At 35.1% G+C, this 24,105-nt stretch overlaps 2 protein-coding genes across 2 annotated transcripts; one reads left to right on the forward strand and one right to left on the reverse strand.

Moving 5' to 3' along the window:
* Positions 1-417: 417 nt before the first annotated feature.
* Positions 418-2,427, forward strand: LOC109173896. The gene has a single exon (XM_019323245.1). The coding sequence runs from the start codon at positions 418-420 to the stop codon at positions 2,425-2,427; it is 2,010 nt and encodes a 669-aa protein (XP_019178790.1).
* Positions 2,428-11,538: 9,111 nt separating this feature from the next.
* Positions 11,539-13,195, reverse strand: LOC109174672 (WUSCHEL-related homeobox 3-like). The gene is made up of 2 exons (XM_019323949.1): positions 12,755-13,195; positions 11,539-11,889 (listed from the first exon to the last, which is right to left on the reverse strand). The coding sequence occupies exons 1-2, from the start codon at positions 13,130-13,132 to the stop codon at positions 11,689-11,691; spliced, it is 579 nt and encodes a 192-aa protein (XP_019179494.1). The 5' UTR covers positions 13,133-13,195; the 3' UTR covers positions 11,539-11,688.
* Between the last annotated feature and the right edge of the window lie 10,910 nt (positions 13,196-24,105).

The following is a 24,105-nucleotide window of genomic DNA, read 5'->3' on the forward strand; positions in this document are numbered from 1 at the left end:
ACTAAAATCGTTTCTTGAGTTTTTCTTTGTGATTGTTTCTGTTGTCCTTAGTGGTGCATGACTCGTTCCTCTCATTCAGGAGAATTGCAATATATCCCTGAGATTGAGAAAGTCGCAAGGCAACTAAGGAAAGAAACAAAGCAAAGGAATATTTCCTCGAGTTCTGAAGAGGTAAATTCAACCTGTGATCCAGTAAACGAGGAAGTTGTAAGTAAAATGGCTTAACCAAATAATAGAACACTTAGGGAGTTAGCTGCACCGAATCTAAACCGACAACCTCTATGTATAACAATACCAAATCATGAGGTTGATTTTGCTTTAAAATCTGGTTTGATTCATTTACTCGCTATTTTTCGAGGTTTGGCTGGTGAAGATCCACATAAACAATTGAAAGAGTTTCAAGTAGTTTGTGCAGATATGAAACCACGTGGGGTGACTGATGAGCATATAAGTCTTAGAGCATTTCCATTTTCATTAAAAGATAAAGCAAAAGATTGGCCCTATAATCTTCTCCCCGATTCAGTTAACACGTGGAATGATGTGAAAAAACTATTTCTAGAAAAATTCTTCCCTACATCTAGGGCAACTAATATTAGGAAGGAAATATATGGGATAAGGCAATGTACAGGTGAAACATTGTATGAGTATTGGGAAAGATTCAAGGAGTTGTGTTCTAGCTGTCCACACCATCAAATCTCAGACCAACACTTGATACAATACTTTTATGAAGGGCTGTTACCTACAGATAGAAGTATGGTAGATGCATCTAGTGGTGGTTCTTTGGCTGACAAGACACCTACGGATGCTAGACAATTAATATCAACCATGGCAGAAAATTCTCAACAATATGGGACACGTGCGGATGGATCTATTCGTAGAGTTAACGAGGTAAGTACTTCTCAACTTGAAAACAAAATTTCAGATTTGACTACTCTGGTGCGTCAAATGGCTGTAGGACAAATGCAATCTACGGGAGCATGTGGAATATGTTCATTTGTCGGGCATCCCACAGACATGTGCCCAACATTGCAAAATCCAAATCAAGAGTTGAATGCAATAGGTGGATTTCCTGGTCAACCCAACCGAAAATATGATCCCTTTTCAAACCAGTATAATCCTGGATGGAGAGATCATCCAAACTTGAGCTATGGGAATCAAGGGGCGCAACCAAGGTTTCAAAATAAGAATTTTAGACAATTCCAAACACCTCACCAATCTCAACCCCAAGCTTCAAATTCAGGTATGTCTTTAGATGAAATTGTTAAAGCACTTGCTAATAACACTCAACAGTTTCAACGAGAAACAAGAGCAAGTATTCAACAATTGGGCAATCAAATTTCTCAATTAGCCACATCTGTTAGCAAGTTGGAAGCCCAAGCTTCGGGGAAACTACTATCACAAACGAAGGTAAACCCTAAAGAAAATGTAAATGCAATCACATTGAGGAGTGGTAAGCAACTTCAGCCTGAATCTCCATTATCAATGGAAGAGGAAAAAGAGGAAAAATCAAATGAGGAAAGTGAGTCTACGGCTAATGAAAAATCCAAGGTAAGTTCTGAATCTTCTTGTGGTCAATATGATTCATCTCTACCCCATTTTCCTTCAAGGTTAGCAAAATCAAAAGAAGAAGAACATGAAAATCAGATTTTGGAAACCTTTAGAAAGGTAGAAATCAACATCCCCTTACTAGAAGCCATAAAGCAAATTCCTAAGTATGCAAAGTTTCTAAAGGAACTTTGTACCAATAAGAAGAAGTTGAAGAGTAAGGAGACCATCATATTGGGTAAGAATGTTTCAGCCATGATAAGTAATGATCTACCTAAAAAGTGCAAGGATCCAGGTATGTTCACCCTACCTTGTATAATTGGTAATAAAGAGATTAAGCGTGCCATGTTAGATTTAGGTGCATCAATAAATGTCATGCCATTTTCCATTTATCAAGCTTTAAATATAAATTCTTTGCAAGAAACTAAAATAGTTGTTCAATTAGCTGATCGTTCTTGTGTGCATCCAGTTGGAGTCGTAGAGTATGTTTTAGTGCAAGTTAATGGACTAGTTTTTCCTGTTGATTTTTATGTTTTGAAAATGAATGATGATGCAATAGATCAATCAACTCCAATTCTGTTAGGTAGACCATTTATGAAAACTGCTAAAACAAAGATAGATGTTGATAAGGGTATTCTTTCTGTTGAGTTTAATGGAGAAATTGCTAAATTTAATATTTCTGATGCAATGAAGTATCCTGATGATTATCATTCTCTTTATCATGTGGATGTAATTGATTCAATAGTGCAAGATGTTTTTGAAGATAGTTTTGTTGAAAATTTGTTTGATTTAGAAGCTGAATTTGATTTAGATGAGTTTGTTGATTCTTCTTGTGAAGTTTTATCAGCTGTAATATCTGGTTTAAATTCTGCAAAATGCTGATTTTTCTTTAACTCATGAAAAAATGTTGCCATCTGTGTTGCGGGCTCCAACTTTAGAGTTGAAAACTCTACCTGATCACCTAAAGTATGTATACTTAGGTGAGGGAGAGACATTACCCGTCATTATCTCAAATAAGTTGTCACAGGAACAAGAAGATAAGCTGGTTTCACTGTTGAAAGGACACAAAACTGCAATGGGTTGGACTTTAGCTGATATAAAAGGTATAAGTCCAGCTGTTTGTATGCATAGAATCCATTAGAAGAAGATGTCAGACCAGTAAGGGAGCCACAGAGAAGACTCAACCCAACATTGAAGGATGTGGTATTTAAAGAAGTTCTTAAACTCTTGGATGCAGGTATAATTTACCCGATTTCTGATAGTGAATGGGTAAGTCCAGTGCATGTAGTTCCAAAGAAAACTGGTATAACTGTGGTAAGAAATCAGAAGAATGAATTGTTACCCATGAGAGTACAAAATGGTTGGAGAATGTGCATAGATTTTAGAAAACTGAACTTAGCTACATGAAAGGATCATTTTCCTTTACCTTTTGTTGATCAAATGTTAGAAAGGTTAGCTGGAAAATCTTGTTTTTGCTTTTTGGATGGATTTTCAGGTTACTATCAAATAGCTATTGCTCAAGAAGACCAAGAAAAAACTACTTTTACCTGCCCATTTGGAACATTTGCGTTCAGGCGGATGCCGTTTGGCTTATGTAATGCACCAGGAACATTCCAAAGATGCATGATGAGTATTTTTTCTGAATTTATTGAGAGTTGCATAGAAGTGTTTATGGATGACTTTACTGTTTATGGTGATTCCTTTGAAGTGTGTTTAAATAATTTGTCTAAAGTTTTAAAAAGATGTATTGATGCGAATTTAGTTCTGAATTATGAAAAATGTCATTTTATGGTTAGTCAAGGAATTGTGTTAGGGCATGTAATTTCAGCTAAGGGGATAGAAGTTGATAAAGCTAAAGTAGATTTGATTGTGAACTTACCCTACCCTACTAATGTTAGGGAAGTTCGTTCTTTTCTTGGACATGCAGGATTTTATCGCAGGTTTATTAAGGATTTCTCAAGGATTGCTATCCCATTGTATAAACTATTGCAAAAGGAGGTTACTTTTGAGTTCGGAAAGGAATGTCAAGAAGCTTTTGACAAGCTTAAGGCACTGCTGACAAGTGCTCCTGTTATTCAACCTCCAAACTGGGAACTCCCCTTTGAGGTTATGTGCGATGCCAGCAACTATGCAGTTGGAGCTGTTTTGGGCCAAAGAGTTGGGAAGCAAAGTCATGTCATATATTATGCTTCAAGAACATTGAATGATGCACAATGCAGTTACTCCACAACTGAAAAAGAACTTTTAGCTGTTATTTTTGCTTTAGATAAATTAGATCTTATTTGCTTGGTTCTAAAGTCATAGTTTTTTCTGACCATGCGGCATTGAAGTATCTTTTAGGAAAAAAAAAAAAAAGAGTCTAAGCCTAGGTTAATAAGATGGGTTTTATTACTTCAGGAGTTTGATTTGACAATAAAGGATCGAAAGGGAGCTGAAAATCCAGTGGCGGATCATCTAAGTAGATTGGTAAGAGATGAAGATACACTTCCTATTTCTGAAAATTTTCCTGATGAACAATTATTCCACTTGTCAGGTATGGTTCCTTGGTATGCTGATCTTGTTAATTACTTAGTGACTGGAGTTTTACCTCGTTACATTAGTAAGTCTAGGAAAGAAAAAATAAGAAGTGAAGCTAAATATTATGTTTGGGATGAACCATATCTATGGAAGTTTTGTGCTGACCAAGTAATAAGACGATGTGTGCCTGAAAATGAACAACAGTCAGTTTTAGCTTTTTGTCATAATTATGCATGTGGTGGTCATTTTAGTCCTAAACGAACTGCGAGAAAAGTGTTGGATAGTGGTTTGTATTGGGAAAATTTGTTTAAAGATGCATACTTGTGCTGTAAAACTTGTGAAAAATGTCAGAAAACTGGTTCATTATCTCGTAGGAATGAAATGCCACAAATTCCTATTTTGATTGTGGAAATATTTGATGTGTGGGACATTGATTTCATGGGACCTTTTCCATCATCTTGTGGCTTTCAATATATTCTGTTAGCTGTTGATTATGTGTCAAAATGGGTGGAAGCAAAAGCCACCAAAACTGATGATTCTTCCGTAGTTGCAGGTTTTATGAAATCTAACATCTTTAACAGATTTGGAGTTCCGCGTGCTGTTATAAGTGATCAAGGGAGTCATTTTTGCAATAAAGTAATTGAAGCATTGTTCAAGAAGTATGGAGTGCATCACAGAACAGCTACAACGTACCATCCCCAAACCAATGGGCAAGCTGAAGTGTCCAATAGAGAGGTAAAATCCATTTTGGAAAAGACTGTGAACACAGGTAGAAAAGATTGGAGCTTACGCTTAGATGATGCTCTATGGGCTTATCGGACAGCTTACAAAACTCCGATTGGGATGTCCCCTTATCGATTGGTTTTTGGAAAAGCTTGTCATTTGCCAGTAGAGATTGCACATAAAGCCTATTGTGCAGTACAACGTTGTAATATGGGAATGAAGAAAGCTGGTGAAGAAAGGAAATTGCAGTTACAGGAATTGGAAGAGTTGAGGTTAGATGCTTATGAAAATTCTAGAATATACAAGGAGAAAACCAAGATGTTCCATGACAACATGATTTTGAGAAAGAATTTTGAGGTAGGCCAAAAGGTTTTATTATACAATTCTTGTTTGAAGCTTATGCCTGGTAAGTTACGTACTCGTTCGATTGGACCTTTTGTTATTTCTAATATTTTTCCTTATTGTGCGGTAGAGATTAAAAGCATTGATACAGGAAAACTTTTTAAGGTTAATGGTCACAGGTTGAAACCATTTCATGAGGGAATGGCAGTTTTGAGTTTGGAAAATGTTGATTTAGCCCTCCCGGAGTATTTTAATTGATAAAAACACATTTGAGGCTGTGTCGGGCATAACGACGTTAAACAAATGCGCTCTTGGGAGGCAACCCAATTCAATAATCCGTCTTTTTTTTATTTGTTTACTTATTTTTATTTTTCAAATAGGTCTTCTTATAATATGCTCAATTTCTTTGTGAATATGTGAAGTTTTTATGTGTGCATACATTGAGGACAATGCACGAATTAAGTGTGGGGGAGAGTATTGCACACTGATGATGGGTAAACAATGGTAGTATTGGACTTGATGACTTGTTTTGATTACTTTCTTGTTATTTAGGGATATGTCTTAAGTTAGGATATATTTTTGGTTTAGAGTTTTAACACATGAGAGAAGCAAGCATGATTTTACTTAATTTTTCTTTTTCTTTTATACAAAAAACCTATAGTTTAAAAATCCTTGTTAGTTTTATTGAATGAAAATGTGCAAGACTTATACAATTTGACCCTTTTGGTGAGCTTTTGAGCTTAAAAAGCAACACTTTGTTGAATCTTCTTTGTTGTGTGATATCAAGCATGGCTTGTGTATGCTAGAACTTGCTCTTAAATGCATTTTAAGACCACATTCAAGTGGGTTAGAACATGAAGATGAAAATGACACTTAAGTTGAGTCACTTTTAGCCAAAAAAGTCTACCTTACATTTTAACTCCTAGTGAGCCACTTTGAGCTTTTAGCCTTTCTTTTCTTTTAATTACCACATTACAAGCCATTTTTCCCTTTCTTTGTTAATTTCCCTCAATAAATTTTGAACCCTTGAATTGAAGGAATCATATTGGTCTATCTACACAAAGTTTTGCTTGTTCTTATGGGCAATAAATTGTTTACTGTGAGTTCAGGATGCAAATGGAAACTGAAAATTATAGCTCTTATTGAGAGTTGAATAAATTTACCCAAGTGATGATTCTTTTTATGTGAAAATTCTGTTGTTTCTTTGAGAAATGAAGTTGGGAAATATGCAAAAGGGGAGGAGGATTGAGGAAGAGGGTTGAGAGAAAAATCTTTGAAAAGAACAAAAAAAAAAAAAAAAAAAAAAAAAAAAAAAAAAAAAAAGAGTTTGAATAAAGTTGTATACTAGAGGCAGCAAAATGGTTTGAATGATGAATGAAGTAAAAAAACATGAAAATGAAATGGGAAGGCAATGGAGGAATGAAGGTTTGTTCAGAGCTTTGTGATTTGCTTAGGGTGAAATTTTGTGTTAAAGGCTTATGTGATTCCTTCGACTTGATAAGCCTAAAACTTCCTTTTGCCATATCCCTTGTCCCTAGCCAAGTTACAACCTTCAATAAAGACCCTTTGATTCATGGTTTAACTCATGTTTGTTAGTGGTGTAGATTTGATTTACTTGCAAGCTTATGGGATTACTTGCTATGTTTTGAATGGAGAGTTTGATATACTACACCTTAAACACTATGAGTGCAATGAGTGAATTTTGAATCCTTGTGAGGGTGTTAACTCTTGTTCATTGACTTTTGATAAAACTAGTGAGTTATTTTATTTTATTATTATTAAGTATTATCAATAAACCATGCTTGTTCTCTTGAGTGTGTTTCACTTCTAACCCTTAAATATATAATAATTTTTGAGATATTTCTAGGTAGCTTCGAAAGGAGTTGGAGAAGTTTATGTTAGAAGGATGAAGATATGCTTGAGGGCAAGCATAGTTTTAGTGTGGGGGAATTTTGATGAGCATATTTTATACCTTAATTTAAATAAGTTTTATTGGTTAATTTTATTATTTATATTTTATATTTCATTATTATTAGTATATTTTGTTATATTAGGATTAAATAACTTAGATAATAAATTTTAGTATAATTAAACTTATATTAGTTATTATATAAGTATAAGTTAGGTGGGTCCCACAGGTAATTAATCAAAGTAATTGTTAGGTTAGATTCGTTCTTTGCAGTTAAGTTTATTTACTATTATATTTTATTCTTCTTTTTTGTTTTGTTCACGTAAAAGCAGCGAAACAGAAGGGGAGGTCGCGTACAAGCAGCGAAACAGAAGGGGAGGTCGCGGACAGCAGCGAAGCGAGATCGAGAAGCGCAGGGATGGCGATTTCTACTGGTTTCAGCGCGAAATTTGTGAGAGAATTAAGCAATCTTTTGAATTTGTTGGAGGAATTAGCTATTGATGCGGTAAGAGCCCTGAATTTTAGGGAAGATTGTTGATTTGAAACCCTATAAAAGGAGAGCTATTCTGATGTATTTGGAAGATTGTTCCTTTCATATTTTTAGTATTTTAGAATAGTTTGCTTTATGTCTGGCTAATTATCTCAATTCTGATTCAAGGGATTGAAGTTCTAGTTGTGATTTTAGGGAGGTTTTATTTTAATTAAATTGCTAGATTCTTGTATTTCCTGTTCTTTTGAAGTTAAAATTCCCAGGGAATGTTGATAATGAATTAAATTGACAACTTAGCTTGTTATTGATTTTCCAACTACTATCTATGAGTTTATGATCCGTAATTGTCATAAACAATTAGACCCAGTAGCTTATAAAGGATAGGAAGACTAAGTTACAGATTGTAGCTATCTCAATCTGTGATTTAGGCTTGGTTGTTTTCCATTAAGTGTAATGATGTTAGTGGGTGAATATGGAACGCTATCGTCTCCAGTTTATTCAATAACAATTGTTGGTTTGAATGCTTAATTTGAATCAATTAATTTAGGGAGATCAAAGACTAGTTATGGCTATCCTAATTAGTCTTTGACTAAGTATTTGAATCTAAATTGTATTCGTAGGAGCCAATGATCTAAGTCACATCTTTAACATTCCTTTTACCTTGAATCAGAACTCAATATTCTTGAACTTGTTTACAATTATATATTATTGATTTTATTTATTTCTCGCGAATCACTTTAATTTCCCTGCTTTGAGTCATTTTAATTTAAGAAACGAACTCATTAGTTCTCTTGGGATTCGACCTGGTCTTGTCACTACTACAAATTAGTGGAGTGAACCAGTATTAAATTTGTAGGGCTTCGGCAACCCTGCCAGCCAGCTTTTCAATATAAAATAATCAATATAATGAACTAATATAACCAATTTAATTTTGTGTTTCATCAAGTGCAGAGACGGAGGCAGTATGGGGGCAGTGGGGGCAGCTGCCCCCACTCCCCCCACCCTACCCTTTTATATATATGTATGTATATATCGACATGTATAGCATTAAATGTTGTATAAAATATATATTTATGTTCAAAATACTAATAATTGGAGTAGCTTAGTCGGCAGATCTTTAAATATACATTTGAAAAATGTGTATGGTCATAAGTTCAAATCTCATTCAAAACATTTTTCTTTATCTTCACTTATTTATTTTTTTAGCCTACTTTTATGAATCATTCAATTAACAAATTAAAATTTTTTTTAGTCTACTTTCTATGAATCATTAAATTAATGTAGTATACAAGTTTATATTATACTTCATTGTATTCAAATTATTTTATTCAATTGATTATGTTTCATATTTTATCATAAATATTTTTACATTTTTACCTCAGCTCACTCAAGTATATTTTTGGCTCCGACTCTAAATTAAAAATTTTTTTAGTCTACTTTCTATGAATCATTAAATTAATGTAGTATACAAGTTTATATTATACTCCATTGTATTCAAATTATTTTATTCAATTGATTATGTTTCATATTTTATCATAAATATTTTTACATTTTTACCTCACTCAAGTATATTTTTTACTCTGACTCTAAATATCGTTTAATATATCAAAAACATTATATTATTTATAATATATTTTGTATTTTAATCTTATGATGACTGTGTGATATTTTGTAATTGATATTCTAACGTCATTTAAACTTCGCCCCCACTCAAATATTTTTTTGGCTCCGTCCCTGATCAAGTGTATGTCTGATTAAGTTCATACATGATTATTGTCTGTCTATCTTTAAGGACAGTGTTTAGTTTTTTATGTGACAATATAATATAATGATGCTTTTTTACTTGTAGTACTTGTGCTTGCTCATGTGACAGTAAGTCTTTGGAAAATGTTCTGTTCGATCATATTTCTTAACCATGTGTTATAATTCTTGTAATAGTGAAGTTCGTGTTGAGGGGCTAGAAACATTGCATTATTTTGATTAACTTATATATAATGAAAAAATATTCATACCTAGAATGTACATTTTCAAATTGAATGAACTAAAATCCCATACTAATCAGATTGAATGAACCAAAATGTAGAAAAGTACAACAATAAATCATAGAAAATAATGTACATTCATGTTGTTTGAAGCTCTAATAGGAGTGTGTGTGTGTGTGTGTTTAATAAGAATAATACCTTGAGAATCTGTGCAGCAATGAAGGGTTTATCTCGTTTCAGTAGTGTAGACAATGAAGCGCAATGGAAACGATGAGGCGCAGTGGAGCGGGCGAAGCTTTTCTTCGTATAAACCCTAGGTAGAAATCACTATTAACGTATAAACCCTAGGTAGAAAATAATGTATATTCATGTGTTTGAAGATCTAATAAGAAACAATACCTTATGAATCTGTAGGTATGAAGCTTTCCTTCGTTTCAGCGATGGAGAAGACGAAGCGTATTGGAGCAGTGAAGCTCTGAGCATAGGTCGGTCATCGAAGTTTTCTGTATTTTGAAAAAAAAGTAATGCGTTGTCGCACGTTAACGTCGCCATCTCTTCTTAAAGACGGCGTCGTTTAGGACCGTGGTCCACACAAGTTGTGTTGACCACGGTCCATGCAATAAGCATTGAAGCTCCCGGGCCTAGTTCTATGCCACTGGGCTAGACTCTTGACTCACTACAAACTGTTATTATACCGGCACTAGTCTGCTATCATAGTCCTAAGCTAGCCATTAATTGGTCCATGCCCCAACAACAAAGTTATTAGTGGGGTGATGGCAAATTATGCTGTGCATCCGTATCCACCATGGTGCATACGGATGCAAAAACGACGTCGTTTTAATAAAACGCGCGTCTCTGCTTAAAAAATAAAAAATTAGGTTCGATTCCCAGCAACAACATATGAACTAAAATTCCATAATCGATGAACTATAATTCCATAATCTAATCTATGAACTAAAAATTCCAGAATGAATGAACTAAAACTCCATAATCTATAAACTAAAATTTCAGAATCGATGAACTACAATTCCATAATCGATGAACTATAATTCCATAATCAATGAACTATAATTCCATAATCTATGAACTAAAATTCCAGAATGAATGAACAATATAATGTTGTTGCTGGGAATCGAACCTGAATTTTTTTTAAAGGGGAGACGTGCGTTTTTTAATAAAACGATGTCGTTTTGGCATCCGTATGCACCATGCATGGTGCATAGGGATGCACAACATAACGATTGGTGGTGTGATAGAGAATGTTGGGAATTGAACTTAATTACAATAACTATATTGATTTACATATTCGTTATATTAATGGTTGCTAATCTTTCTTTGATTAAACGCTTACCCTTCGCTAATGCATAATTTTATATTTATTTATATTTGTGTAACAATTAGTGATATTTTAATAAAAGAATACATACTAGACTTAGCCTTTCCACCTTAATTACAAGTCTTTACCCAACATTCTCCACCTTCCAATTTACTTTATACATATACATACATATATATATATATATATATATATATATATATATATATATATAGAGAGAGAGAGAGAACTTGTTCATAGAAAAAAATTAAGAATCAATATCAGTAATTTATTATCTAGTCAAATCTAATGATTCTAAAATGAGAGAAAAAATTACAGTGACATTTTGTTGATTTTATTTAACTTTAAACTAAAGTACACCTTGCAACACTATATAGTGCACTTTGTAATACTATGATGTGCATTTTGGCTAGTTTAGAAGTGCAGTGCGGTTCATATTTTAGAATTTATGGTTACAGATTTTTTTATTTTTTTTTTTCACTTTTGTTTAGCGATTTAGTTTTTATTGTTTAGGAATAAGTACGATATAGGTTTAGGTTCTAGTTTTTTTTTTTTTTTTTTTCTAAATTTAAGTTTTAGGTTTTAATCATAAATGCACTTTTTAGTGTTAATAATTGTACTTGTAATGTTGGGAAAAAAAAAAAAAAAAAAAAAAGAGAGAAAATTATCATAATACCACCAAGTTTGATACATCATATTGCATATATTGTGAATCTCACACTCATACTACTAACTAAGTAACTAACTTAACACAGATCTCACAGCAGCTACCTACATACATGTTTACATTATGAAAACCTTAAAAACATCGAAACTAAGAAGGAAAGGGCAAAATGTAACGGCTTTAGCAATTGTCGTCGTTGCTGCTGCTTTGGTCGTCCTTCATGTTGGTTGACTTGAGAGGGAAGAGCTCTAGGGTTTTGGGCGTTCTGTCAACGTAACATGGAAAAGTTGGCAGCATTCCCCCCATCATCAACATCCAATCACGACCATACATTCTCATCATCATGCAATTCTCCATATCACTTCCCTCTTCATCCCCGCCCTGCAATGTAGTTTAAACTTTTAGTTGAAACATAATGCATATTTTAGTGTTTTTAGATTATGAGGAAAACTTATATCTACTATCTAATGGTATGTACTGGATAAACTGATCTTGTGATCTAGCTGAGAAAGATCACAAAGAACAAATAGGCCGCTCTAACAGAGAGTCAAACTTAAAACCTTATGGTTACAAATCAGATTTACTTGGCTATCGTATTTTCATTTGATGTTAGAGTTGGACAAAAAGTAGCCTGAACCTCTATACCCAATAAAACAATATGTTCATTGTACCTAACAACATATTGTTTTAATTTATTGGATAAGTTAGCCGGATGATTGACATGATAATAATCACAAAGTTCCAAATTCTACTCCAATGGGAGTGGACTATTAGCTTTGTTGGTTTAAGTCGGTAACTATGGACAACTAGGCTAGTTTACATGGTCCTTTACCGGCTAGGGTTACAAGGTACACACCCACCCTTGAGTAATGGATATGGGTTTCCCTCGTGGCTAAAAAAAACTTATGAGGGTATTTGGTAAATAGTTGTAAGTTGATTGGGTTAATGAGTTTGACTAGTTGATAGCATTAGTTGATTGTAGAGAGATGTTTGGTAAATTAGCTGTTGATAACTGATTACATGCAAAATGACTTTTTCAAAAAGCTGATGGAAAAAGTTGTTTTGAGCAAGGCTTTTTGAATTTTAGCATTTTGAAGCAATAAGCTGTAACAAAAAGCTAATTAATCAAACACTCATATTGGTTACTTAACCAAGTCAAACAGCTAGCAGTAGTCAAACAAGTCAAAATTGACTGATAAGCTAAATATGTTACCAAATATAGGCATATATGTTCAGGTGTTGTTACCTGATGATGAAGAAATGTATTGGGGTTATTAAAGAGCGAGTGGCGGTGGGAAGAGGCGGAATCAAGCAACGACTTGGGATGGTGATTTGGAGTAGTGACGGCGGTGGCGGAAGGTGGTGGCGGGGGTGCGGGAAACGGCAAGTGGCGGTGGTGCATTTGTTTAAGAAGAGCTTTCCGAAGTTTCTGCCTATCTCTAGCCTTATGGTTCTGGAACCAGTAAAACACGTTCTTCCCCTCGACCTTGCCGTACAACGAGAGGTGGGCGGTGATTGTCCTCACCTGAGACGAGTTGGGATTCCTCAACCCTTTCCGGTACAATTCCTGCAGCACCATCAGCTGCTCCGGCGTGGGAGACCAGCGTCTAGGCCGAGAAATCATGCCTGCCTGCAAATAATCTAGCTTAACGATTAACGTTGGTTGTCTTTCCTTAATTAATGTGTGGGAGCGAGCTAGGATAGGAATGGAAAGTGTGCATGTGTGTGGGGATTTAAATAGATGGAGAAATTAAGAAGATTCACGCTGACGTCTTGGCACCGGAAAACACGATTCCCGTAGCTCTTGTATTTCGTCATCTTCGTCCAAGTTATACATACATTTCACTGCCACGGTCGGCACGTACCTCTCGTGATCATCAGATGCGTCACCTCTCAAGAACTTATTGCACAGTACACTAAATATTAAATATTAAATCTTTAATTTGTACCGATCACAAACTCAACGTAGTTACTAATGCTAGGTTATTGAGTTTTTTTTTTTTTTTTTTTAAAGATAGTTTGGTTAGGTTTTTATTTCTCATTTTATCAATTATTATGCTTTGTTATTTTATTATTATATGCCTAGCTATTGCATTCGCTACAAGAAAAATCTAATTTACTAGCAGTAAAATTCGCGCATTAATTTTCATGTGTAGTTTGTGAGCTATTACAAATGTGAGATGTGACAGGAGTACATTTCATTCTTTAATTATGTATCCTTAGGGTTCGTTTGGAAAGCATTAAAATCACTTCTAGAAAATATTTTCTGGAAAATGAGTCATTTTCTAGTTAGAAAATATTTTTCTTTCCAATGTATTTTAAATATTTTTTGTATAATATAAAAATAGTTATAATAATATTAAAAATAATATTATATATCAAAAAAAAAAAAAAAAAAAAACTGGTTTCTGCGGGAAACCAGAACAGCCGTGGTTTCTGGCGAAAACCATGTTTTGAGTGTTGGTAGAAAATGCCTTCCGTCAAATTTTGGTTGAAGTCATTTTCAGCCAAAATGCCTACATTTTTCCTAGAAATGTTTTCCAATTTTTCTATTACATCAAAACACTGTAAGCCCAGAAAACATTTCCAGAACATTTTCTGAGTTTCCAAACAGACCCTTAGATAGTGGTTGTGTGTTTTTCTTGTCTCCCAAAAAATTATAACATAAATCAATGAAATATGTAACTATTTAATTTATATATCTTCGGATTTTCATAGATAAATTTAAATTTATAAGTATTTAGTATGTGGGTAAAGAATAACTCGCTATGAAATGTCAAATCTTGCTAGCTTAGTCCGTCCTTTATAGACCATATAACACGCAAGCACACATGGACATGTGTGTCAGTGCGCGCGCACACACATTATACTAAAGGATAACGATAAAATAACTATACAAATACACACACTATACTAAAGAATAATGACAAAATAACTATACAAATCGTGAAAGGATAATGACAAAATAACTATACAAATCGTGAAAATGTTATTCTAATATAATATGCCATCAAAAACAAACACTGATCATTTAAAAATGTTCAAAACATACCGCTTAAGATTGAGTTGACCTAACTTTATTGTCATCCAATCAAAGTAAACACATGTTTGAACCCTATTATTGAATTCTAATTTGCTTGGTGCTGCTAATGATTTTTAAGTTTTGGTTAATTATTTTGCTCAACTTTTGGTTACCAAATCCTCCCATCAGCCACCACTTGCAGAAGCTATATGTGGGCGGCTCATTAGGTAAGCTGTTAATGCTCTCTCTCTCTCTCTCTCTCTCTCTCTCTCTCTCTCTAGCCAGTCTTTGAAATTTAGGGTTTGGACAACTCCCTGCAGTTCATCATTATGAAACATTGTTTTGATGATTGTGGGTGGGAGTTGAAACTAAGCCTTTTAACTTTTGGTTAATATGTTTACTCAACCAATCATTTCTTTTATGATTTGGAGGTTTGATTTTATTTGATTGGTTTGGTTTACAATATTATCATGCATGCAGACCTATATATGGCGAAGGTATAAATATTCTTCAGCCTTTTAATTGATTCCTATATAGATATAATAGCGTATGTAGGTCGGTGTTTAAATAATGCAACTTAATCCATGCGTGCTATATATATGCATATATGCTGGTTATAGACTTCTAATAATATAATCAACTTTGACTCATAGGTTGTGTTTGATTTTGTAATAACTCAAACATGTTGACCAACATATATGCATTGATCTTAGATTTGACCAACCCATTTTTATTATTATAGAAGTTATGATGCATCAAAATTTTTAGGGGTAAATATTTTTTGTTAATTAATATTTATGTATATTTAAAGAAAAATAATATGTACGTACAAATATACACATTTTTTTTATATTAGTATATTTTTCTAATGTGTGTGAGCTACTCTAATACTAATTATCATGGTCAAGCGCTTACTGCTACGTCAAAAGTTATAACTAGTAACGAATAAGTAATTTTATTTCTTTATACTTGCTTAACAGTCAGTTTCATATTTCGATTGTAGAATGATAGAGCTTTCCATGCCGTGGTGAACTAGATCAAAGTACTAGGATTGAACTATTGTATGTTTATTTACTTATTGTAATATATTACATATTTTTTAAGAACAAAAAATTAGAACAATTTAGGATAAAAATGAAAGCATGTTTATTAACCAATTTCCTACCAATGACCTTGTGGTCTAGTGGCATGAATTGACTCTCCCAAATGGGAGGTTATGAGTATGCTCCCCAGTAGGAGCGGTATTGACTCTTTATGTTTCAGTAGGCTTTATGCTTCAGTAGGTTGAGAAAGTAGCTATGAACAGATACTACATTGTAACCGAGTCAGTAGTACTAAAAAAAATCAATTTCCTCTAATAAAAACAAAGTTTGAGACGGAAAAGTAAAAATAAACATTAACGTTGGATGGAGCTTGGAAGGCCGAGTACAATATCATATCATCAAAACGTGATGTCGATTGTACGTTGTTGTGCAATTATAATAAAATAAAGTTGCACATTTGTTACTAGCTACATAACTTTTGCCAATAATAGTAAACGTTTCATCTTGATCCTATTGAAACATGTTTTGCAATTGAAGTTGGCAAGTGCGGGGAGGAGAGATCCTATTGAAAACATGTTTTGCGGTTGAAGTTGGCAAGTGCGGGGTGGAGATTGTTGGGCAGAGACCTTGAAACGTGACACACGTTACTACACAAGTATAAAGAAATAAAATTATACAATTATTATTCATTATAAATTTTTACTGTAATGAAAAGCAATTGATCCAAAAATTGAATTAAAGGACATACGGCCAGGACAAGTCTATTATCCACGGCAAAGGATATAGAGCAATTGTTATACCGTGCACCAGGGCGTACATAGCATTGTGCGTCCCGCGCCTCCCGAAACGACGTCGTTTTGTTAAGTTGTTAAAAAAAATTTCATGTATCGAATGCACATAAACTCATAACAGAATACACATAATCTAACATAATGTATAATACACATAAACTCATAACACAATACACATAAACTTTTAACGGAATACACATAATGGGTTTGGTTAACATAATACACATAAACTCTTAACTGAATACATATAAACTCATAACACAATACACATAAAATTTTAACTAAATTCATAATGAGGTTTGATCTGTTCGGATAGATAGAGTGATGTCAGTATGACGCCAGCATGAAATGCGCGCGTTTTGTGTCGTGCACGATATAAATTGCGGATATAGAGAATGCCGAAATATGACATCAGCACGGGCGGCGACATTCAATATCCTCGGCGGCCCAAAGAAACCCAACAGCTAACTAGGGCTGATTTTTGTTACAAAACGTGTGATGTACATAATAATTTATTACACTTAATATATTTATATTTATTACTCCACTCAAATTAAGTCACTAATAAAGAGCTTTCTCAACACTTATTTTTTATTCATAAAATTCAAACTCGATGTTAGGATTATAGCAATCTATATATCGTGCACAAGGACGCACAATGCATTGTGCATCAAGGCGCACAATGTATTGTGTATCCCTGTTTAAAAAGATGTCATTTTGTTAAGTTGTGTAAGGAAGTTGGCATAACGGAGTTTATGTGTATTCTGTTATACAATTATGTATATTTGAAATAAGAGATTTTTCAAAGTTAAAAGTTTATGTATATTATATTAAAAGTTTATGTGTATTATGTATTATGTTAGATTATGTGTATTATTCTTTCAAAAAAGATTATATATATTATGTTAGGAGTTTATGTACATTCTATTATACAATTATGTACATATGAAACATGAGAATTTTGTTTTTTGTTTTTTTATTTTTTTTGAGAATTAAACAGCAGACACGGGAAACGAAATTTTTTTTAAAAAATAAAAAATATACAAAACGACGTCGTTTGGGTCAGGGTGCACAATGCATTGTGCGCCCTGGTGCACGATATAATTTGCCGGATTATAGTGTACGCTCTGAATTCATTAGAGCATCCATAATAGTGGAGATATTTTGTGATTTTTGAGGAGTTTTTGTAAGTGTGATTATGAAAGAGAATATGAGATGAGAGAGAAAAAAGAAAAAAAATTAAAGAAAATTGATTTTTTAAAAATAATAATTTAATACCAGACGCGTCACCCGGTGCGTGCAATGTTGGCAGTTGCTGTGTGCGAAACGCGCACAACCTATTTCCTTTCCTTTGACCAGGTCACTATTCCAAAATCTCTTCCTAACAGATGAACCCAAACCCTCTCTCTCCTACCTTCTCTTTTCATTTCTCTCTCTAATTTGTCAGAAATATCTCCTAAATAACTACTGATATTGATGCTCTTAGCCCAAGTAGTGAGGCCCATCGGAGTGACAGAAAATTATATCGTGCACCATTGTGCGCCTCGACCCAAAACGACATTGTTTCTATAAGTTGGGGGAGTTGACGCGATAGACACTGTTCCGTCCGTCCAATCTCGTTATAGTGGTTTTTTTTTTTGTTTTTTTTTTTAATTTTTTTTATGTGTATTATGTTAAGAGTTTATGTGTATTATGTAAAGAGTTAATATGTATTATGTTAAGAGTTTATGTGTATTATATTAAAATTAAAGTTTATATGTATTATGCATTATATTAGTTATATGTACTATGTTAAGAATTTATATGTGTTCTACTATACAATTCTGTACATACTAAATAAGGAATTTTTTAAGACGCACGACATAACGATTGAGTTCAATATAACCCGTGCAACGTAACAGGAAGGCCGGTCATGCTAAAATATTTATTAATACTCTACTTCTTCTTTTCCTAAATACTCTAGTGTAATGTGGCTCATGTATAATAGAGTCCTGTCCAATAATAGCAATGTGAGGCGATTAGGATTTGGGTTGAGTCTAAACTTGTGATTAGTAGATACAAAGGAGATGTTCAATGAGCAATTGTTATATCGTGCATCAGGGCGCACAAAGTATTGTGCATCCAATAAACGACAATGTTTCTATAAGTTGGTGGGGAGTTGACGCGACGGACACCGTTCTGTTCGTCTAATTCCGTTACAGTTTTTTTTTAACACTTGTATTTATGTGTATTATGTATTATGTTAGATTATGTGTATTATGCTAAGAGTTTATGTGTATTCTACTATATAATTTTGTACATACAAAACAAAGATTTTTTTTTTTTAAGAAGTTAATGGCAGAAATGAAAAACGGAATTAAAAAATATAAAACGACATTGTTTTGGGACAGGGCACACGATATAATTTGCCTTCAATGAGCATATAATATTTAAAAAAAAAAAAAAGTGAAATCTAACTATCTTCAATTTGGTATCAAAGCCAATCCCATGCCCAAATGTCATGCGTTCGAATCTCCATGTCCCCTGATAAAAAAGAGGCTATGGTTCACGTGTTGCTTGAGCCCATGCATACGTGAGAGGGCGTATTGAGCATATAATATATAACCATCAAAAGCATATATAATATATAACCATCAAAAAGGTAAGGGACATGTTAAACATATAATATATAAACATAAATGTCGATCTAATTATCAGTTTTAGTTGAGATAGAGAGATTCTTATTAATTCTAAGAAGCCATCATGGCCAGTTTTAATTAATTCATACGGCACAAGCAATCCAATATGTACGTTATAACATTACTGTTCAATTTGACATAACTAACTGTTAAATTTGTGACCTCCATTATTTGCATTTTATAAGAGTTGGACGTATACTATTCATGAGCGCCACCGCCTATACCCACCCTTATATGGCAACAACTACTGCCACCCACCAGATTAATGAGATCAAGAAGAATGCGGAGAATAGATCAAAGTTCGAACTCAACAGTGATAATGTAGTAGGAATTAAGTCGAAAGTGCATGGGTAGATCCCTTGTGTACATTCACACTTAGTTCTGTTTGTTGAGCCACTAAGTTACCGTGATTTACTTCCTCCCACATACTCAGTTGAGCGGAGCATAGGGACCCTTTGAGTTAGGGATTCAACATTTTGGGAGAAGATTAATAAGATCAAGAAGAATTAATACCGATTCTAATCACTTAATTGACTAGTATAATGGTATTTTTATTTTTTATTTTTGGTTGCATTCCAGAAAACTGTCTTGGTGTGTTTGGGTGAACATAATTATTTTTAACTTTAAATATTTAAAAGAGTTAATACCATCTGAGGTCCTTCGAGTATAATAGTTTTGCCACGTTTAGTCCTAAACTTTCAAATTGACCATTTGTGGTCCTTCGACTTTCAAATTTAACCGTTCGTGGTCCAAGTTAACCACTCATGGTCCTTTAAGTTTCGAAATTTAACCAGTAGTGATCCTCATGAAAGGACCATGGTTGGTTAAAATTTAATAGTTGAAGGACCATGGATGGTTAACTAGGACCATGAATGGTAAAGTTTGAAAGTTGAAGGACCACATATGGTCGATTTGAAAGTTTAGGACTAAACATCGCAAAACCACTATACTCGGAGGACCTCAGATGGTATTAACTCATATTTAAAATATACAAAGATGGTGGTGGTGACGAGTGATTGGTTGCTCCACTACTGTAAACGGAAAATGACTTACCAAAAAAAAAAAAGTCATTTTCTAGAAAATTCCCTCTATTTTCTATTGACCACACCCCAATTTTTCATTGACTTCCATTTTCCCCTCTAACTAAATACTGAAAACCTGAAAAATGTTTTTGAAAAATTATTTTTCGGGTTTCCAAACGCACCGTTAATTGGATGGGGAAATCTAAAGAATAAAGCGCTACTCAATGACTACACATGGCTCTATACACACGACAAGGGCCAAAACAATCATATATACTGTTGGGCGTCGGCCGGGTGGGCCAAGTTCAGCCCCTGCTCAATTCGAGACGTGGCGATGTGGCTTACCATGGAGAGATGTGGTTAAATGGTTAATGTCCACCTACTTATCACCAATTGGTTTTAAGTAGGATATGGCAACCAGGTACCATAGAACTCTGTTGTTAAGTGTGCTTGACTTCCGGCAATCCCGGGATGGTTGACCCCTTAGGAAGTAAGCATAGTGTAGAGCTGAGGTCACGGGTTCGGATCGATGGCGAGGCGAAAGCCGAGTGGCAAGTGCTGGGAGGAGGGGGATTGGGCGTCGGCCGGGTGGGCCAAATTCAGCTCCTGCTCGATGTGGTTAAATGGTTAATGTCCATCTACTTATCACCAATTGGTTTTAAATAGGATATGGCAACCAAGTACCATAGAACTCTGTGGTAAGCATAGTGCAGCACGTGACTATGGCAATTTAATTATTTCATGGATCAGGGTTCACATAGTTTTATAAATCTTTGATTGAAACGATGAGGTACAAAATTCATACTCGTAAGGTATAAAATTTTATAACACAAGACACAAAAAATCACAGCACAAGACACATCATAGGCACAACATTTTATAACACAAGGCACAAAAATTCATAACATAAGACACAAATCCTAATTTGTTTCACATATAGAATTCATCACCTTAAGGTACATAATTTCATAACACAAGATAAAAATTAAAAACTAGCTACATGTTTGGTTCATAAAATGAATTTTAAACAAATATAAATGTTATTTCATAAGGAATATAATATAAATTATATTCCATTGATTTGTTCACGGAACGAATAGATTTGATAAATTGTATTACAATGTTTGATTGGTCTAACATAAATATCATTTATACAGAGAGAGAGAGAGAGAGAGAGAGAGAGAGAGAGAGAGAGAGAGAGAGAGAGAGAGAGAGAGAGAGAGAGAGAGAGAGAGAGAGAGAGAGAGATAATAATAATAATAATAATAATAATAATAATAATAATAATAATAATAATAATTCATGGATATATTAGAAACGGGCTCGGGGCAAATCAACTCGAGGAGGGGGAGATGCGACCCGGGAGGCTTGGGGTGACCTTGACTGAGGTCGACCTCGGTTGGGTCGACCTCAGCTGGGGGCACGAGATCTGACCTCGCTCGCCACCCGACGGAAGAGCTTAATGGCCCAAGTCCGGTGACTTAGAGTTGAAGGGCTTACCCTAAAGGGGCACGAGGTCTAACCTCCCTCTCCACCCGACGGAAGAGCATAACAGCCCAAGTCTGGTGACTCGGAGTCGAAGGGCTACCCTAAGGGGGCACTAGGTCCAACCTCGCTCGCCATCCAACGGAAGGGTTCTTGGGCCGAGGGGTACCCTTGACTGAGCAACCACGCCTACCCAAAAAAAAATCAAATCACAAAGTTTGTCCATGGTGGGAGGTCCGACCTCCAAGTACAACCCAGCCTTGGCCTAGGCCTAAGGCTACATCGAACCCAACTCACCCAAGACGAGGACACAACAAGGAGGCTACCTCACGAGCTCGCCAATGACGAGGGTGCGACAAGAAGTCTACCTAACGAGATCGCCCAAGACGAGCGCACGACAAGGAGGCTACCTCACGAGCTCGTCCAAGACGAAGACGCAACATGGAAGCTACCTCATGAGCTCGCCTGAGATGATGACGCATTAAGGAGGATGACCTAAAGGCCTAAGGCTTCGTAAAGGCCTACGCGAGGTCGTCCATATCACTAAGCAGGTGGATGACCTCTAGACGAGGTGTCGTGGAGCGCTCCCTATCTGGCACCTCTTGAGCAGCACCAGCACATGAAGAAGTCGTCACCAAGGGGGAGACCTGGACATGGGGGGGTCCGCGTTGACTTCGACCTCTACCCGACCTCCTTAGGTTAAGGCTAGACCGAGCTTAGAGTTAAATCCAACCACCTTAGGTCCAAGGCTGAGTAAAGCGCCAACTCAACTAAGTTTAGCGTGGGGGACTCGAATCTAGCCACCTCAAGGTTGCCACGTTGATCTTGAGCTCGACCATCTTGATTGTACATGGCTTGAACTCGACTAGGGGGACCTCGAGTCAAGGCAAGGTCTAAGTTTGAGATAATGACTTCATACATGTGAGACAAAGCGGGAAGGCCAACTGTAACACCCTACTTTTCTTAAATCTAAATCCCAAATACTAAACTTCACAAGATAAACTAAACAAGATAATTAAACGAGTTTAGATAAATTAAATCATCAAACGGGTGTCACCGCCACAGTCACCACACACGATGATTGCACAGGATAAAGAAAGGTACTAGCTAGAGTCAAGCTCATCAAAACAACGCTAGCTAACTTGGGGAACAAACCTCGGTGTCCAAGCACCAACAAAAGATCTAATATCAATATCTAATCATCAACATTCGAAACAGAAACTATACTAGAATTTAACTACTCATATCTACGCACTATACTATCTCGTGCGCGCTCAAACACTAGGCCCACCTGAAAGGAGTTATAAAAACAGTAGGAAAAATAAACCCGTTAGCACGAATGCTAAGTATAAAGCCACTCAACCCTGTAAAGTACTATAGATATACTTTTGGAAAACATTTGGCATTCACACTTAATCTCAAATACTTTGCAATTACTTATACAACAATCTCATAACATGCTCATAAATAACTCTATATGCTTGTAACCTATACTTCAAATAAACATGATTTCTAAAGTACTCAACTTAAACACATATCTCATGCTTTAAACAGATATCCCTAATAATAACTTATCATGCAATACTCATGCTCAAAACAATAGAATAAGAGTTAATCTAAACTCAACAAAAAGAATCATGTTATCATGACAACTCATAAACATCAACAAAGTACTATACTTCTCATCATACTTTATATGCAAAACATCCAATTCATGCAATAAGATAGTCATGATGCTTTATATACATATAGATACATATACTCTCGCTCTCTCGTAAAAAGGAACACTTTTTCTGTGGAGGTTTTTGTGGAGTCACATTGACTCGATTTCTTTTTTCTTTCACTTTCTTTCTTTCTTACTTTCTGTTGAGTCACATTGAATCGCTTCTCTCTTCTTTCTTTCTTTCTTTCTTACTTTCTGTTGAGTCACATTGACTCGCTTTTCTCTTCTTTCTTTTTTTCTCATGAATCTATTTACTATTCTTTCCCAATCTTTCTCTTTGTGCGAGGTAGGTACTCCGCCGTAGCGGAGCCCTAGTGAACGGTGCAACTCTTGCAACCGCCACATCTGTATCAATGGAACCTCAAACTCATGGGGGAGGTAGGAGCTTCACGAATCGTGAATGGGCCTATCCGGGCTTGGCAATCTAGCTGGCTTAATACTCAACTCGCCCACATAACCGGTACTGGTGGTTCTTTAATCTTTCTTTCTTTATTTCTATCTCTGTGGAATCAGGTATCGTACTTTTAGTGTGTACACCCCCTAACTAGGATTCCAAGCCTGGCGGGTTGTCTCAACCTAGTAACTCAGGAATATCGACCTCGTTACTTCTAAATATATGTCGGTTCACATTGACCGTTACTTTCCTTTCTCAAACTTTCTTGCTATCTCTTTTCTTCCGAAAGGACATAGTCATAACGGTCCTCCCAAACACTATTTCCTTACCATAGATAGCATATAGATATATCACATGCAACTTATTTCTCACGCAATTTCTTTTCTTATGCAAGAAACTTTACTTATGCAAGCTCATGCACATAAATCTCAAACAACTT

This window comes from Ipomoea nil, unplaced genomic scaffold (assembly GCF_001879475.1).
Source record: "Ipomoea nil cultivar Tokyo-kokei standard unplaced genomic scaffold, Asagao_1.1 scaffold0146, whole genome shotgun sequence".
NCBI classification, from domain to species: domain Eukaryota; kingdom Viridiplantae; phylum Streptophyta; class Magnoliopsida; order Solanales; family Convolvulaceae; genus Ipomoea; species Ipomoea nil.